Source organism: Toxotes jaculatrix, chromosome 13 (assembly GCF_017976425.1).
Source record: "Toxotes jaculatrix isolate fToxJac2 chromosome 13, fToxJac2.pri, whole genome shotgun sequence".
Classification (NCBI taxonomy): Eukaryota; Metazoa; Chordata; class Actinopteri; family Toxotidae; genus Toxotes; species Toxotes jaculatrix.
In genome coordinates, this window is record NC_054406.1 from 7,913,047 (window position 1) to 7,930,534 (window position 17,488).

At 36.5% G+C, this 17,488-nt stretch overlaps 2 protein-coding genes across 6 annotated transcripts in view; both read left to right on the forward strand.

Moving 5' to 3' along the window:
* The first annotated feature begins 3,395 nt into the window (after positions 1–3,395).
* On the forward strand, positions 3,396–9,476 carry si:ch211-288g17.3 (origin recognition complex subunit 4). The gene is made up of 2 exons (XM_041053892.1): positions 3,396–3,531; positions 5,129–9,476. The coding sequence occupies exon 2, from the start codon at positions 5,170–5,172 to the stop codon at positions 6,940–6,942; it is 1,773 nt and encodes a 590-aa protein (XP_040909826.1). The 5' UTR covers positions 3,396–3,531; positions 5,129–5,169; the 3' UTR covers positions 6,943–9,476.
* A 746-nt stretch (positions 9,477–10,222) lies between these two features.
* LOC121192404 (transmembrane protein 79-like) overlaps positions 10,223–17,488 on the forward strand; it is a 49,459-nt gene continuing 42,193 nt past the window's right edge. For 2 of the 5 annotated variants that reach the window (XM_041054090.1, XM_041054091.1), the window contains exons 1-3: positions 10,293–10,356; positions 10,659–10,728; positions 11,576–12,396. In XM_041054090.1, the coding sequence (XP_040910024.1) occupies positions 11,670–12,396 (727 nt within the window). In that variant the 5' untranslated portion in view covers positions 10,293–10,356; positions 10,659–10,728; positions 11,576–11,669. Of the gene's footprint in view, positions 10,357–10,511; positions 10,624–10,658; positions 10,729–11,575; positions 12,397–17,488 lie in introns of those variants that run through there. The other 3 variants (XM_041054086.1, XM_041054087.1, XM_041054088.1) reach the window with 3 other exon arrangements.

Sequence of the window (17,488 nt, forward strand, 5' to 3'; positions counted from 1 at the left end):
TGGATTTTCACAGGGCTGCAACAAACAATAATTATAAATTAATCTACAAATCATTTTCTCAATATAGAATGTCACCAAATAGTGAAAGATCCCTGTCACAGTTTCCTAGAGCTGAAAGAGACATATTCAGTTCAAACCGAAAATATATTTAGTTTACTATCTGATAAGACAAAGAAGAGCAACAACTGAGAAGCTGAAAACACATTTGTGAACATTTTTGAATGATACTCTAAACAGTTTATTGATTATCAAAATAATTACTTATTAATTTTCTGTTGTTTCATTTTCATAATTTCTATGGATAGTGATTTGCACCTTTTTTTTATTCAGTGAAAATGTGACAATAAAATTCAAGAAATGGTAAAAACTTGTTGTATTGTTTTTTGATTTAAATTCCATGTAAATCCAATAAATACTGAAAAGTATCTTTAAAAATGTAATAATCTGTTTTCTTTCAGTGGTCTTGCTGGTATCATTGTGGCACATAAGCAGCGTAGGAAACGTTCTTGCTCAACCAAATGTAAGACACACGTTGCAGATGAGTGTAGTAAAGCATCAGCATGTGATCCTACAGAGAGCACAAATCACGCGTCTTCACTGTCTCATTTTTCTGACCACTTAACAAACCGCCACAGCTGGCAGTTTTCAGGTGAATAAATGAAAGTGACGTGGTCTTTTTTCAGGCTCTCGTCCTGACGCTCAGCCAGGGTCTCTCAGTGTTCCCTGGCTCTCAGCCCTCCATGTGTTTGTGCATCCCAGGACAGTTGACATTGATTGTGCAGGAGACAGACTGAGACACATTAGTACCCAGCTCGGGACTGCTGCTGAAAAACACATTAACTGGCTGCATTGGGAGCCCTGTCTGGTAACCATGGCAAAGCACACAGGGAGGGAGGAAGGGAGGGAGAGAGGAGGAGGGGGAGGAGGGTTGAGACAGGGCAGCGGGTTCAGCGCACAGTCTCTCAGGGGTTGTCTTTCTCAAACGCTCCTTTCCTTTCCTCCGGCCACGTCTGTCATTTTCTCTCAGCCCCTCTCTCCTTCTTTTGAACTGACAGCTTCTCTGTCTCTCCCGTCCTCACACACATATAAACACAATTTGCATATTTCTTTCTCTTCTCTTGCATTCTTCTTATTGATGCTGACCTCATCACTCTGCCCTTACCTCATCCTCCGCCCCCTTAACCAACTACCCTGTGCAACATAATCTGCCTCTCTCTAATTTGCCTCTGTTTCCTAACCTTTACCCCCGCCACCCCCCCCCCCCCCCAGTTCTTTTTCTTTCATTGTCAGTATGATTCCCCTCTGCATAGAGGCACAGGAAAGGAGCTGATACTGACAAACCATCTGAAGAAGGACAGATAAGCTGAGCTTTTCCACAGTCAAACTCATAATATCATTGTATAGAGTTAAATTCTTTTTACATTTGTTTTTTCAAACTTAAAATATAAGACAAGGTGACTTTTTAAGGTGTCTAATCTATAGTATTCATCTGCTGTCCTTCTTCAGCTGCTGTGACACTTTACTTTCCTTGTGTGGATCAATAAAGTTTATCTTATCTATCTAAATCAGTCACACCCTCTTTAAATAAGAACTGGGCTTGTCTTTTGTCATGTCATGTAGATTGACTCTTTTAACGGAAATATGCATCTCAGAGCTACACACAGACTGACTGACTTAAAATAAAAATTCTTTGGTGCCTCTAGTTACGGGAAAAGTGGTGAAACACTAGCTCAGTATTTATTGTCAGTTACACATTAATATATAAAGTTTGTAATAAAGATTTGTTTTATTAGCCACCCTAAGTCACTGGTGATACCAGACCAAATAAGGCTGGTAGCAGCAGCCTGGGTGTATTGAATTCACCAAGGGTTGCTGTGCAAACAACTCCCGTTCCTCAAATAAAATCTGCCACAAAAAAAAGATTCCCCTCCTAGAATACGACTGAAGTTTTTCATAATCTTCCAGCTAGAAGAACTAGAAGCTAGAAGAATTTTACCGAAAGGTAAAGCCCTTAAATCATGGACTTTGTCTTAGGTTTTCCTTATTTTCCCCAACAAACAGCCTTTTCTCTTTAGTGAAACCATTAAACTGATTTTGAGACTATGTAATTTATTTTTTACCAAACATTAACAGACCACGTTTTCTTAAACTATTGTTAATATTAATATATTAATATTAGGAATTCTTATTTTTAGTACTAGGGAAATAATGACATAATGTAAACATGTTCCTTTGAGTAGAAGTCAGAGTTTTTATGATTGTGTTACAGAGTTAAATCAGAATATTTCCGTTACTTTCCTCCATAATGGTAAATGTTCCACATTATATTTTGTCCCTCTGTGCACCGAGCATAATGATATCACTGCTGTCCAATATTTTTTTACACTTAACAGATTCATCTGTAGGGGGCAGCGCTGAGTTACAGTCCCACAGTGACAGTGCTCCGTTGGTGGAAAAGAAAGTAAAACATTGTATGCAATTCAAATTTTAATTTAGATAAATAGTAAATAAATAAAATAATAAATCAGTACATAATATTTCACCTATGTATATCAGTTTGTGATACCATTTACTCCATATTAGACCCAGAGCCAGACAGATAATGAAGAGGAACAGACTGGGCTACCTTACATCCTGGGTAAGTTGTAACAGGTAAAGTATAACATAATCAGATGCTGATGAAGTGGATATTTAAGATAAAAACACTTTTATAAAGCAAATATTGAAGAAATTTCAATTTGCTCTCCACAGAATCAGAAAAGACTGTTAAACGTTTTTTTCTTACACTATGTGAATATCCAAGACCAAATGAAGCATCTTGAACTGATCACAATTTTTTTTTTTTTTTTTTTTGCCTGGGTTAGGATTTTACAGCTCAGTTTAATTTCAATCACATTTTACTCCTGATAGGTCCATGTGTGGTCTTCTTTAGTGCAGCCTACTGCTGCACACGATGTCTGCAGGTATTATAAGGATCATTGCATCAAGTTTGGAAGGATGTTCTCACTCCTGTGACTGTGCAGGTGTGGGCCTTGGTTAACTATCTTTTAACATAAGTGTTATGGAGGTGTTGTATCCTTTCATGTTTATAGACGAGCTAAGATAGGATAAGATGAACTGAAAAAAATGAAGCTTGAAAAAAAGACGGTAAATGACGGTACTAATCACTGTCCACACCTACACAAACTTTAAAACTGTAACTTTAAAGTGTATTTGAGCAAAATAATCACAAAATGAGGAGACAAGGAAATATCTATGGAGTAAAGAAGTGACATTACAAATGCGGGTATAAATTCTGCACGTGGGCAACAGTGTATATGCGAGGTCACAGTAGCAGCCTGGGTGGGGAACTGAAACTGTGAATTGCTGTTTCCTACGGAGCCTCTTAAACGTCACGGACGACCGGAAGCGGTCGCAAATTTAAACAGCCACCGCAGCAACAATAAAGGCGTACTTTCACTTTACGGGCAGTCTGATGAATCAGTGTTTGGTGAAAAATTAAACTAAAACCGAACAAAGGATTTCTTTAAGGTGAGATATGAGCTCTGTTAATTGCAGTATTTTATCTGATTTGCGCCGCTAGCTACTCTTTCCATCGTCGTCGATTTTGAAGCTGACTATTACCTGGAAAACAATCTGGTCCGCAGTCATCGCAATTGTTTAGGGCCCTACATTTGACCAGATTTATAGTCCTTCAGTTACCGCTGACAATGCATGGGGTCTATAGGATTTTTCAAAAAAATTGCATGTTTTTCCCATGTGTAAATATGCAGCCTAAGAACACAAAATTGCTAGTATGCTAGTATGCTAGTATGTGCATGCAGCGACGTTAACTGTGCACATGTTGTTGCTAGCCTCCTGAACACTTGACCATCGTACGCCTTCCCGCCGTTGGAAGATTGTAGTCCAGAACATAGACATAGCCAAGTAAAACCCAGCTTTGTAAATAATAATAGCAACTATGCATATTTTATTAAATGCTTTCCAATTAATATTTAAAATTCTGCACGTGTTTTCTGTCTCACTCTACAGAATAGGTTTTTTTCTGTAGATAACATTTGCTCCCCTTTCTTTTGTTAAGCTTAAGAGTAATAATAATTGTATATCTAGAAAGGTGCTGTTTAAAAAAAAAAAAGTTTTTCTGAAATTGAATATTGTTTTCAAGTTGTTATGAGTGCAAAGTATTTGGTTGTTATACTCCTTAACTACAGACAGTATTCAGGTTTATAGTTTGAAAATTTTTTTTAATTAATTATAAATAATCAATGTGTTGATACAAGTTAATTGGTTTATGAGGACACAGATTTAGATTGTTAAAATGGTCTATATTACTTTTGAAACAGGTGTCAGGTTTTTATCCTACTACATATTTCAAATATACTAGATGTTAAATTTGACATTTAATTTTTCCTGATTAATACATCATATTGCCATCACAAAAAAAACAAGATAATTTGCTCAGTCTCTCATTACAAGAGTATTTTCTTGTTTTTGTAACACCATATTTGTTTGTCATTTTATTTAAGTTTAACAATGTTTTTTGCTTTTTAAAATATCTATTTTGTTATATTGCGTTACTTCATTACACGTCTACTTAAAATTTACTTAGTAAAAGTAACTAGCAGTTACTTTTTATGATTGATTAATGTGCAGGTTATTCTCTTGATTAACTTAAAAAAAGCATCAGAAAACCGAAAAATATTTTTCACAATATCCTAGAGCACAAGGTGCAGATGTCTTGTTTTGTTGGACAAACTGTCCAAAACCCTCAAGTATTAAATTTACTAAACATCAAGTGTTTGGAATTATTGCTTGAAAAATTACTTAATAATCAAAATCAAAATAATCAAATGATTATCAAAGTAGCTGTCAATTAATTTTATTTCAATCAACTAAGTGATTACTAATTGCTGCAGCTCTATTTTAAACAAGGAACAGTTTTTTATTTCAGTTGTTTGATTTCATGACTTTACTATTGTTCTTCCCATATTTTGTTATTTTCATGACAAATAAAGAATTGTGAATGTAGTTATCTAATCAATATTAAATGTTTATTAAATACTTTAATGTTCTCATTAACTTACTATTAATTGTATATTCATTGTGGTTTTCAATGTTCAATTTACAGGTGCCAACCTAACAGACGTAGTCCAAGCTGAGGGCAGAAGGATGGAAGAAGAAATACGGATGGAGACAGAACAAGGAGATGGTGTGAGCAATGAAGGAGAGCCCAGTGTGGACATGTCCAACAACAATCCAACTAAAAGAGGAAGGGGGAGGCCACAAGGCTCAAAGAAGCTGAAAGTTTGTGTAACAGACGTAAACCTAATGGAGCTGGTCTCAGGCATTTCCAATGGTGGGTCTACACAGCCCCAGAGGGGAAGAGGGCGTCCAAAACTCTTGGGCACAAAAAACACAGTGCAGGAGGGATCAGGAGACGACCATGCTGATAATTCTGTGCAAACTCATAGAGGTAAAGGGAGGCTGAAAGGGTCCAAGAAACAGGCCAGTAATGGAGACAATACTTTGTCAGACCATTCGCCTAAGAGAAGAGGCCGGCCCAAAAAGTCTTTCAGCAAAAGCACCCCTGAAAAGGCTGCCACTGAAAACTTACCAAACGGTGGCTCTGATACACCAAAAATGGGAAGGGGTCGCCCAAAAGGGTCCATAAAGCGCAAGTCAGAAAGTTTAACAAGTGGTGAGGAGGATGAAGGTAGTTCTGTAAAACCTAGGAAAAGAGGTCGGCCGAAGGGCTCTATCAATAAGAAACCCAGACTGGTGAGAGACGCAAGCAGTGAGGGGGAGGCAGAAACTGATGGAAGCCTTAACTCACCAAAAAGGGGGAGAGGTCAGCTCAGGAAGGCTGAGGTGAATAACACTGGGAGGACGACACAAGATACATCGAATGGTATCTCAAACATGCCTCAGAGAGGGAGGGGAAGGCCAAGAAAAAGTATACAACAAAAGAGCAGAGATCAACAAGAACTGGTCACAGATGGTTCCCAGCCAGCTAAGAGGGGAAGAGGCCGACCCAAAGGCTCTTTAAACAAGAAACCACCTTCATACAAGGTGCACAGTAAGATTGGCCGGCCTCGGAGAGTACACATCCCACCCACAAAAGGGAAGCGTGGTCGTCCAAGACAACAACCAGCCAAAAGGGGAAGGCCAAGGAAGTACCCTCTGCCATCACCTGAGGAGCTGAAAAAGCCAAAAGTATGGAAGCCGCTTGGGCGGCCGAGGAAATACCCACGTGTTGATCCTCCAGAGGGAGCTCCACCAGTCCCTCGCAGAAGCCGCGGTCGGCCTCGCAAGTCTGATTCTAAGAAAGGTGCGCACTTGCGTAGGAGTTCGCCTAACACTCCATCCTCGCCACGCAACCCTGGTGATGGACCCGGGAGAAAAATTGGCCGCCCCCCTAGCACTGGAAGAAGTGAGGATGTCATGCCACGGAAAAGGGGCCGCCCCAAAGGTTCAGTCAACAAAAATAAAGCCAGTGAAAGTGAAACACCGCTCGACAGTGCACTCCCCACTGCACTCGACAGTGCACTCCCCACTGCACTCGACAGTGCACTCGACAGTGCACTCCCCACTGCACTCGACAGTGCACTCGACAGTGCACTCCCCAGTGCACTCCCCAGTGCACTCGACAGTGCAGTCGACAGTGCACTCCCCAGTGCAGTCGACAGTGCACTCCCCAGTGCAGTCGACAGTGCACTCCCCAGTGCACTCGACAGTGCACTCGACAGCGCACTCGACAGCGCACTCCCCAGCAATTCAAAAGAAGAGAGTATATCATCTGCTGTTGGGGTGGAATGTGAAGGAGAGCCGGTAGAAGAGGAGGTGGAGCGTGACACGCAGACGATTCCCACCGAACACGGTAACAATACTGAAGAAACGCTCATCGAACAGGATGCAGGCTTTGAAGTTAGTAACCAGGCTTGATGAACGATCCCGGTCTGACCAAAAAAGTTGCTGTAGTAGTTGCCGTTTAAAACATAGAATACAATCTTTGTCAATGAAAAAACACGTTTTTAACATTTTGTCAGTCGGGTAGGCTAGATATTCAGCAGTTGCTCTCTTTTCCTAACTAACTTGTTCATCTAGTTTTACTGTGCTTGATTATTTTTAAGAAACTTTATTTCTGTCATCTGAGTAAGCAGTAGTATTAATAATCTTTTACTAGAACTGGCATGTAGAGTTTATTATTATAGACTGTTCCAGTTTTAATTTAGCTGTCAGTGTTTGTCAGTTTAAATGTGACAGTAAAACAGTTGCTAGGGAATGACTTGGAGGGGAAAAAAGTCCAAACAGATGCTGGAAAGATAAGAAAAAAAAGAACAGTGAAAATATAGAGAGCCAAAGTCCTGGCGTCACATTCGGGCTACGGCCTCTGTTCCACCAGCTTCTGTAACTGTAAGTGTAATCTCTCATGTCTTTCATTGGTATTTCTGGAAAAAATAAAATGTGTTTCTGGGATTTACTTTCCATATTCTTGGATAAGCTACCATATGAATATAGGGTAATATGCGCAATATTTGCTAACTGACATCCACACACTCTTCCTTTTGTAAGGTTATGTAAATCCCCTTGAGTTTAAAATGAGCCAGCAAAATATTTTTGTGTTTTACAGGAAGAGAGAGTAGAGGAATATTGACAGAAAGATACTAAAAATTATTTTTTTAACCTATATTTGGTACATAACAAGAGGTGAATTAAATTTGGACTCGAGAGGGCAACCCAGTTTTCAGGGTGCATACCACATGGGTGCAAAACGTCTTGAGCAATGGTCCCCAGTTCGACTCCCGTCCAACTGGGCCACTACCGTGCTGCATATCATTTCTCTACTCTCTTTCCCTTTTTTTCCCTGTCTGTCTCCACTTTTGGTATCTAATGAAGGTATAAAAATTCCCCCAAAAATTGACACAAGGACACAGGATTGGAACTTGCAATATGTGGTTTTTTTAAATTAATTAATTTACTTTTTATTTCACTGTCTTTAAAGGGGCTATAATAATTATTTTTATAATAACATCATATCAAATGATTGTGAAAACAATGTCACAGTGTGAAAGGGGACTCTTATGTTTAACCTACAGAGAATTATTTCCTGAATCTTCCCTCTGCCTTACAGAGCTTTATAGTGAGTTTCAGCTCATGTAAATTTACTGTTGTGGTTCACTCTCACCACTCTTGTAGCATCTTTTTCAGTTGTTTTTGAGACACTGTACGCCGACTGCTGTCCACAACGCAGCGCACACAGAATCAGTGAGCAGCTAAAGAGCCAGACATTACCCCCAGGAGTTGATAGAGACCAAAACCAGAGCTAAAAGAGAGTGAATTTTGGACTTACATTCACTAAACTTGACTCCAGATGAATGAATGATCATGTTGCTCCATAAGTGCTGGGTATGTAAATAGTTCAACACTATCAACTTAAAAAGCGGTAGTATTTCAATGTTGTGTCTCCGCTGCACCAAAGGGGCTAAAAAAAACGGTTATAGCAGATCCATGATGGTCTGTGGCTTATGAGAACTTAAGGGCAGGTTAAAACAGAAATACTGACAACAACAATTTTAAAACCAGACTCTGTTCTGAGACCAGACTTTTACTTACGCCTTATGTGATTTCTGAATGAGGTGGAACAGAAGCCGTAAGCTGCGGTTTCACTTCGGCTCTCTATTGAGTATCTGTGGGGAGAGTTTTGGGGTTTTGAAGATGAAATATGTCTAAAGGATGTCCTTGTTTTTCTTGATGCTATTTTACAGTTTATCATGTCATCATATTTGTTTTGCCTTAATTGTCAAAGCTTTGAATGTACCATCAGTTTCCATTGATTTCAATCAATGAGTTGTCCTTCTCAGAGCAGCCTCTCAACTTTTGTTATGTGCATTCCTCGACTGGACGACGAGCTCCGTATCAGACGCCTTCCCGCCGCTTATAGTCGCCTTCAAGATTTCCTCCTCCACTTGTAGCATTTACTTTTTTTAGTTTCTGCTGTTATCGAGTTGCAGTCGTTTTTTCACCCTTTTCTCTATTGTTTACATGTAGCTGTGAAACCTTTTTTTTTTTTGTCTTTTGTTTTTATAACTTGGGACTGTCATGAGATTAAATTCAAGTGACTGGATTGATTTCACAAATATTAATTGACTTGTTTTTGAGCACCTTGTGTAAAAAAACTTGTGTCATGACTTGCAGATCGTTATTCCAGATATTAACACCTTTATGTTTGGGTCAAACAATTGAAGTTTCCAAATGCCAAACTGTGCTTCTGTGTGTCCAGTTAACATATGTAAAATAATGTGAGATTAGGATGGAAATAGCTTAAGGTTTTTTAAAAAATCACAATGAAATTCGATCTGGCTCTGTGAAGTCAAATCATTTTAAGTGGACATATTTGGATTTTGTGTGTTTTGAACAAGAAGCTGATAATTTGTGAGATTATGGTCTTGAAATAAAATGTTGATCTTGCCGTTTTATTTTTCACAGTTTGGTGTGATGTTTGGATCAGGTATGAGTGAAGTACTTTCTTTTCCTGTTTATTTTTACTCTGTTGAATAATTTAACTCCAGACAGTTTATATAATGGCGAGGATGATGATGCAGGCAAATCCATAGGCAGTAATTAGCTGTGCTGTAGCTTTGTCCGCAGCATCTACACCCTCACATCTCCTGCTGACGACTTGCTGTCAAGCCAAATCAAAGGTTGTGTGTGTTTGACAGATGAATCACTACAAACTGTAAAACGAGTACAAGTCAGGGTCTGTGAAGTGAAAAAAAAAAGTCAACTTGAAAGAATAAATTATCATCATGAATTACAAATTTGAAAACCGATTATTAAATGGAAAATGCAAACGATTAATTCAAGAACAAGGAGTTTTAGATAGAGTGTGAACTATTTAAACATAAGCACAAATTATTAGTTCAAACATAAAATACCAGTTAAGGATAAAATTGTATCAGTTACTAATTCAAGAGCTGGTTTTGTAATTAGAGCACAAATTAGCTGATTAAATGGAAATCACAAATTATTAACACAAATTAACCCTTCAAGCACAAATTACAAATTTAAGCGCTGATTGTTAAATTGCGAGCATCAGCGACTAATTTCCGAGAACAAATTGTTAAATGGAAAATAGCACCAATTACCTACGTGACGTGTTTTTTTTTTTGTTTGTTTTTTTTTCACCTGGAAATAGAAGCAGAGTGATGCCTCTTTGCCGTTTCCTGTTCAAGAGTGGCTTGAGCAGCTGGTCACACCTGCCAGGTAACTTCTTAGTTCCCGAGAGAGAAACAACCGAACTCGTGCTTTTAAACAAAGTGACGGATTGTTTCGGTGATGTGACCGAAGTTAAAACAGGTACGTTAACCATCAACGATCAATATATTTCCTCTGTTAAATTATCAAAAGTGTCGGTCGTAAATAGGAAGTTGCTAAACAAGTTTTAGCTCCAGCCCGAAACTGCATTCCTGTGTGCCCTGCCTCAGGTCTAATTCACTACACCTCAGTGTGTACACGGGATTAAAGAAGCTGTGTTAGACCTTCACTCGTCGCAGCAGTCTCTGGATGATATGATAAACAAAGGCCTGTTTTTGAGTGAAAATCCAGCAGTGGACTGTGTTGACGGTAACAAGCTCACTGTGTTTTCTGTGTTTGTAAAGCACTGCGTGGTATTAATGTAGGGCTGACTTGAACAGAAGGCAAGAAAAGCTGTGTTAAGTAGACACTGAGGTAAGGAAATACATTATAAAAGCAAGGATTACCTGCAGGTTCATTAATAGTCCCATTTTTTAAAATGGACAAAGCTCTCCTGAAACTAGACACAAGCAGTGGTTAAACTTGTATATAAAGATTTAGATCAAACATGAAAAAAACTGCTCTTTCCAGCCACAGTTTTTACCTTCATCTTACAGGTACAAGAACTTTATTGCAATTACCATAATTTTAAAGATATTTTAGCTGCAGCAGTATTAGTCTAAAGTATATACTTGTACTGTAGCTGATAACTGTAGTCCAGAGAGTTGCTTGTTTTCAGAGAGAGGGAATGTGGCTGTGTTTATATCACTTGTTTTCTGTTAATAATTGGCTAGTTAGAATAACTTTAATGATATCTCAGTGTGGGGGAGAGACTGGTTTTACACACAGGAATTTCCTAGAACGCCTCTGCATTGTTCTGTAAAATCTAGTCTAGTTAGTGCTTCTGTAGTTTTAATGGAACTAAGATTTAGTGTTGCCTGTCTAGTCTGAAAGCAGGGATCAGGGAGTGTTTGCCTGATATATCTGAGAATGCAGTCTGCTAATTTGAAAGAGGTGGCATATTTTACATATTGTTTGGGGTCTTAGTTTTGAAGAGTGCTGAATCTGTTTTAAATAGATTTGCCTGATTTCAAACAGGACTGACAGCTGAAAAAACCCGAACTTACTCTGTACACTCTGCTGGTTGGTGTGAGGGCAGAACAAGCCATATAGGGCAACACACCCATGATAAACAGTGGACTTTGATTTTTTTTTTTTTTTGTGCAGCTGAAGGCAGAGCAGGATGTCGTTTGAAACTTTTTTTTTTTTTTTAACCTCACAGGGAATTACCAAAAATGACTTTTAGCAGCTGGAAGAAGCTTTGCTAAGAATCAGACTCAACAGGTATTGACTGAAAAGAGAACAGTTTTACAATAATGTCTGGCCTTGGTGGTTTAACCTCAGAATTAACTGAAGATGTGACACAGTCACCTGATGGTCCGATTGCAGAGCCACCAATAGCTGCAAATAAAAAGCCACAAGAAAACAACAGTGTTGAGGAAACAAACAAGATTACACATGAAGAAGAAGAGTCATTAAAGGAGGAGGAAGATCAAGAAAAAGAAGAGGAGGAGGAAGAGAAAGTGACCAGCTCTGCTCTTCTGGAGCCGAGCACTTTACCATGGCCTGGAGACAGAGACAAGAGGCCTCAGGCGGACATTGATGATGGAATCTGGTCAGAAAGAGGAGTTTCAGAGCCTGAAGAGAGGGACACGGGAATCAGTGGAGGAAGTCAAGACCTGTCAGAGAAACAAAGTCAGGCAGAGAGTGACAAAAAGATCAAAGCCAAGTGGAGGGAGAGCATGCCTGAGGGAGAGAGGTGGAGGGATGATGAGATCAAGGTGCATCGGGACAATGAAGGGGACAGCTCAGAGGCAGATGACGAACACGAGGAGGATGAAGCAGAAGAAGAACTGGATTGGATCTCAGAGAAGGCTGCTCTGGGTTTCACTCCACAAGTCACCATTGTGCGACCGTCCAGCAGAGAACATCCTGAGGAGAGCCTGCTCTTCATAGAAAAGGACATCGAGAAGGAGCTGCAAGTGGAGTCTGACTCAGCAGTGCAGGTCTATGCAGAGTGGACGGAGCAAGATGACAAGTACTGTGAGTACACAACGCTCACCAGGCCCATATTTATTCACAGTTTCTGTAGCATTCCTTATGACGTTTTTTATGACATTTTGAAGTCATGCTAAAATATGACTTTTTTTTGACCGATTTTGACGCCTTCCTGTACTATGACGTTTTTATTGACATTTTGAGATCTTAAAAAAATATTACTTTTTTGGCCGATTTTGACGCCTTACTATACTATGACCATTTTTATGACATTTTGAGGCTAAAAAAAATGTTGACTTTTTTTGTCCCATTTTGACGCCATACTATACTATGACGTTTTTTATGACATTTTGAGGTCAAAAAAAATTTTGACTTTTTTTGTCCCATTTTGACGCCATACTATACTATGACGTTTTTTATGACATTTTGAGGTCCAAAAAAATTTTGACTTTTTTTGTCCGATTTTGACGCCTTACTATACTATGACGTTTTTTATGACATTTTGAGTTCAAAAAAAATTTTGACTTTTTTTGTCCGATTTTGACGCCTTACTATACTATGACGTTTTTTATGACATTTTGAGTTCAAAAAAAATTTTGGACTTTTTTTGTCCGAAAAAAACGCCATACTATACTATGACGTTTTTTTATGACATTTTGAGGTCAAAAAATTTTTTGACTTTTTTTGCCCGAAAAAAACGCCATACTATACTATGACGTTTTTTATGACATTTTGAGGTCCAAAAAAATTTTGACTTTTTTTGTCCGGAAAAAACGCCATACTATACTATGACGTTTTTTATGACATTTTGAGGTCCAAAAAAATTTTGACTTTTTTTGTCCGATTTTGACGCCTTACTATACTATGACGTTTTTTATGACATTTTGAGGTCAAAAAAAATTTTGACTTTTTTTGTCCGATTTTGACGCCATACTATACTATGACGTTTTTTATGACATTTTGAGGTCCAAAAAAATGTGGACTTTTTTTGTCCGATTTTGACGCCTTACTATACTATGACGTTTTTTATGACATTTTGAGTTCAAAAAAAATTTTGGACTTTTTTTGTCCGAAAAAAACGCCATACTATACTATGACGTTTTTTTATGACATTTTGAGGTCAAAAAATTTTTGTACTTTTTTTGCCCGAAAAAAACGTCATACTATACTATGACGTTTTTTATGACATTTTGAGGTCCAAAAAAATTTTGACTTTTTTTGCCCGAAAAAAACGCCATACTATACTATGACGTTTTTTATGACATTTTGAGGTCAAAAAAAATTTTGACTTTTTTTGCCCGAAAAAAACGCCATACTATACTATGACGTTTTTTATGACATTTTGAGGTCCAAAAAAATTTGGACTTTTTTTGTCCGATTTTGACGCCTTACTATACTATGACGTTTTTTATGACATTTTGAGGTCCAAAAAAATTTTGACTTTTTTTGTCCGATTTTGACGCCTTACTATACTATGACGTTTTTTATGACATTTTGAGGTCAAAAAATTTTTTGACTTTTTTTGCCCGAAAAAAACGCCATACTATACTATGACGTTTTTTATGACATTTTGAGGTCAAAAAAATTTTGGACTTTTTTTGCCCGAAAAAAATGCCATACTATACTATGACGTTTTTTATGACATTTTTTAGGTCAAAAAAATTTTTGACTATTTTTGTCCCATTTTGACGCCTTACTATACTATGATGTTTTTTATGACATTTTGAGGTCCAAAAAAATTTTGACTTTTTTTGTCCGATTTTGACGCCATACTATACTATGACGTTTTTTATGACATTTTGAGGTCAAAAAAAATTTGGACTTTTTTTGCCCGAAAAAAACGCTGTACTATACTATGACGTTTTTTTATGACATTTTGAGGTCAAAAAAAATTTGGACTTTTTTTGTCCGATTTTGACGCCTTACTATACTATGACGTTTTTTATGACATTTTGAGGTCAAAAAATTTTTTGACTTTTTTTGTCCGATTTTGACGCCATACTATACTATGACGTTTTTTTATGACATTTTGAGGTAAAAAAAAATTTTGACTTTTTTTGTCCGATTTTGACGCCATACTATACTATGACGTTTTTTATGACATTTTGAGGTAAAAAAAAATTTGGACTTTTTTTGCCCGAAAAAAACGCCATACTATACTATGACGTTTTTTATGACATTTTGAGGTCAAAAAAAATTTGGACTTTTTTTGTCCGATTTTGACGCCTTACTATACTATGACGTTTTTTATGACATTTTGAGGTCAAAAAAAATTTGGACTTTTTTTGTCCGATTTTGACGCCTTACTATACTATGACGTTTTTTATGACATTTTGAGGTCCAAAAAATTTTTGACTTTTTTTGCCCGAAAAAAACGCCATACTATACCATGACGTTTTTTTTGACATTTTGAGGTCAAAAAAAATTTTGACTTTTTTTGCCCGAAAAAAACGCCATACTATACTATGACGTTTTTTATGACATTTTGAGGTCCAAAAAATTTTTGACTTTTTTTGCCCGAAAAAAACGCCGTACTATACTATGACGTTTTTTATGACATTTTGAGGTCAAAAAAAATTTTGACTTTTTTTGCCCGAAAAAAACGCCATACTATACTATGACGTTTTTTATGACATTTTGAGGTCCAAAAAAATTTTGACTTTTTTTGTCCGATTTTGACGCCATACTATACTATGACGTTTTTTATGACATTTTGAGGTCAAAAAAATTTTGGACTTTTTTTGCCCGAAAAAAACGCCATACTATACTATGACGTTTTTTATGACATTTTGAGGTCAAAAAAAATTTGGACTTTTTTTGTCCGATTTTGACGCCTTACTATACTATGACGTTTTTTATGACATTTTGAGGTCAAAAAAAATTTTGACTTTTTTTGTCCGATTTTGACGCCATACTATACTATGACGTTTTTTATGACATTTTGAGGTCCAAAAAAATTTTGACTTTTTTTGTCCGATTTTGACGCCTTACTATACTATGACGTTTTTTATGACATTTTGAGGTCCAAAAAAATGTTGACTTTTTTTGTCCGATTTTGACGCCTTACTATACTATGACGTTTTTTATGACATTTTGAGTTCAAAAAAATTTTTGACTTTTTTTGTCCGATTTTGACGCCTTACTATACTATGACGTTTTTTATGACATTTTGAGTTCAAAAAAAATTTTGGACTTTTTTTGTCCGAAAAAAACGCCATACTATACTATGACGTTTTTTTATGACATTTTGAGGTCAAAAAATTTTTTGACTTTTTTTGCCCGAAAAAAACGCCATACTATACTATGACGTTTTTTATGACATTTTGAGGTCCAAAAAAATTTTGACTTTTTTTGTCCGATTTTGACGCCTTACTATACTATGACGTTTTTTATGACATTTTGAGGTCCAAAAAAATTTTTGACTTTTTTTGTCCGATTTTGACGCCATACTATACTATGGCGTTTTTTTATGACATTTTGAGGTCAAAAAAAATTTTGACTTTTTTTGTCCGATTTTGACGCCTTACTATACTATGACGTTTTTTATGACATTTTGAGGTCCAAAAAAATTTTGACTTTTTTTGTCCGATTTTGACGCCATACTATACTATGACGTTTTTTATGACATTTTGAGGTCCAAAAAATTTTTGACTTTTTTTGTCCGATTTTGACGCCATACTATACTATGACGTTTTTTATGACATTTTGAGGTCAAAAAAATTTTTGACTTTTTTTGTCCGATTTTGACGCCTTACTATACTATGACGTTTTTTATGACATTTTGAGGTCCAAAAAAATTTTGACTTTTTTTGCCCGAAAAAAACGCCATACTATACTATGACGTTTTTTATGACATTTTGAGGTCCAAAAAAATTTTGACTTCTTTTGTCCGATTTTGACGCCATACTATACTATGACGTTTTTTATGACATTTTGAGGTCCAAAAAAATTTTGACTTTTTTTGTCCGATTTTGACGCCATGCTATACTATGACGTTTTTTATGACATTTTGAGGTCAAAAAAAATTTGGACTTTTTTTGCCCGAAAAAAACGCCATACTATACTATGACGTTTTTTATGACATTTTGAGGTCAAAAAAATTTTGGACTTTTTTTGCCCGAAAAAAACGCCATACTATACTATGACGTTTTTTATGACATTTTGAGGTCAAAAAATTTTTTGACTTTTTTTGTCCCATTTTGACGCCATACTATACTATGACGTTTTTTATGACATTTTGAGGTCAAAAAAATTTTTTACTTTTTTTGTCCGATTTTGACGCCATACTATACTATGACGTTTTTTATGACATTTTGAGGTCCAAAAAAATTTGGACTTTTTTTGTCCGATTTTGACGCCTTACTATACTATGACGTTTTTTATGACATTTTGAGGTCCAAAAAAATTTTGACTTTTTTTGTCCGATTTTGACGCCATACTATACTATGACGTTTTTTATGACATTTTGAGGTCCAAAAAATTTTTGACTTTTTTTGTCCGATTTTGACGCCATACTATACTATGACGTTTTTTATGACATTTTGAGGTCAAAAAAATTTTGGACTTTTTTTGCCCGAAAAAAACGCCATACTATACTATGACGTTTTTTATGACATTTTGATGTCAAAAAATTTTTTGACTTTTTTTGTCCCATTTTGACGCCATACTATACTATGACGTTTTTTATGACATTTTGAGGTCAAAAAAATTTTTTACTTTTTTTGTCCGATTTTGACGCCATACTATACTATGACGTTTTTTATGACATTTTGAGGTCCAAAAAAATTTGGACTTTTTTTGTCCGATTTTGACGCCTTACTATACTATGACGTTTTTTATGACATTTTGAGGTCCAAAAAAATTTTGACTTTTTTTGCCCGAAAAAAACGCCATACTATACTATGACGTTTTTTATGACATTTTGAGGTCCAAAAAAATTTTGACTTTTTTTGCCCGAAAAAAACGCCATACTATACTATGACGTTTTTTATGACATTTTGAGGTCCAAAAAAATTTTGACTTTTTTTGCCCGAAAAAAACGCCATACTATACTATGACGTTTTTATGACATTTTGAGGTCCAAAAAAATTTTGACTTTTTTTGCCCGATTTTGACGCCTTACTATACTATGACGTTT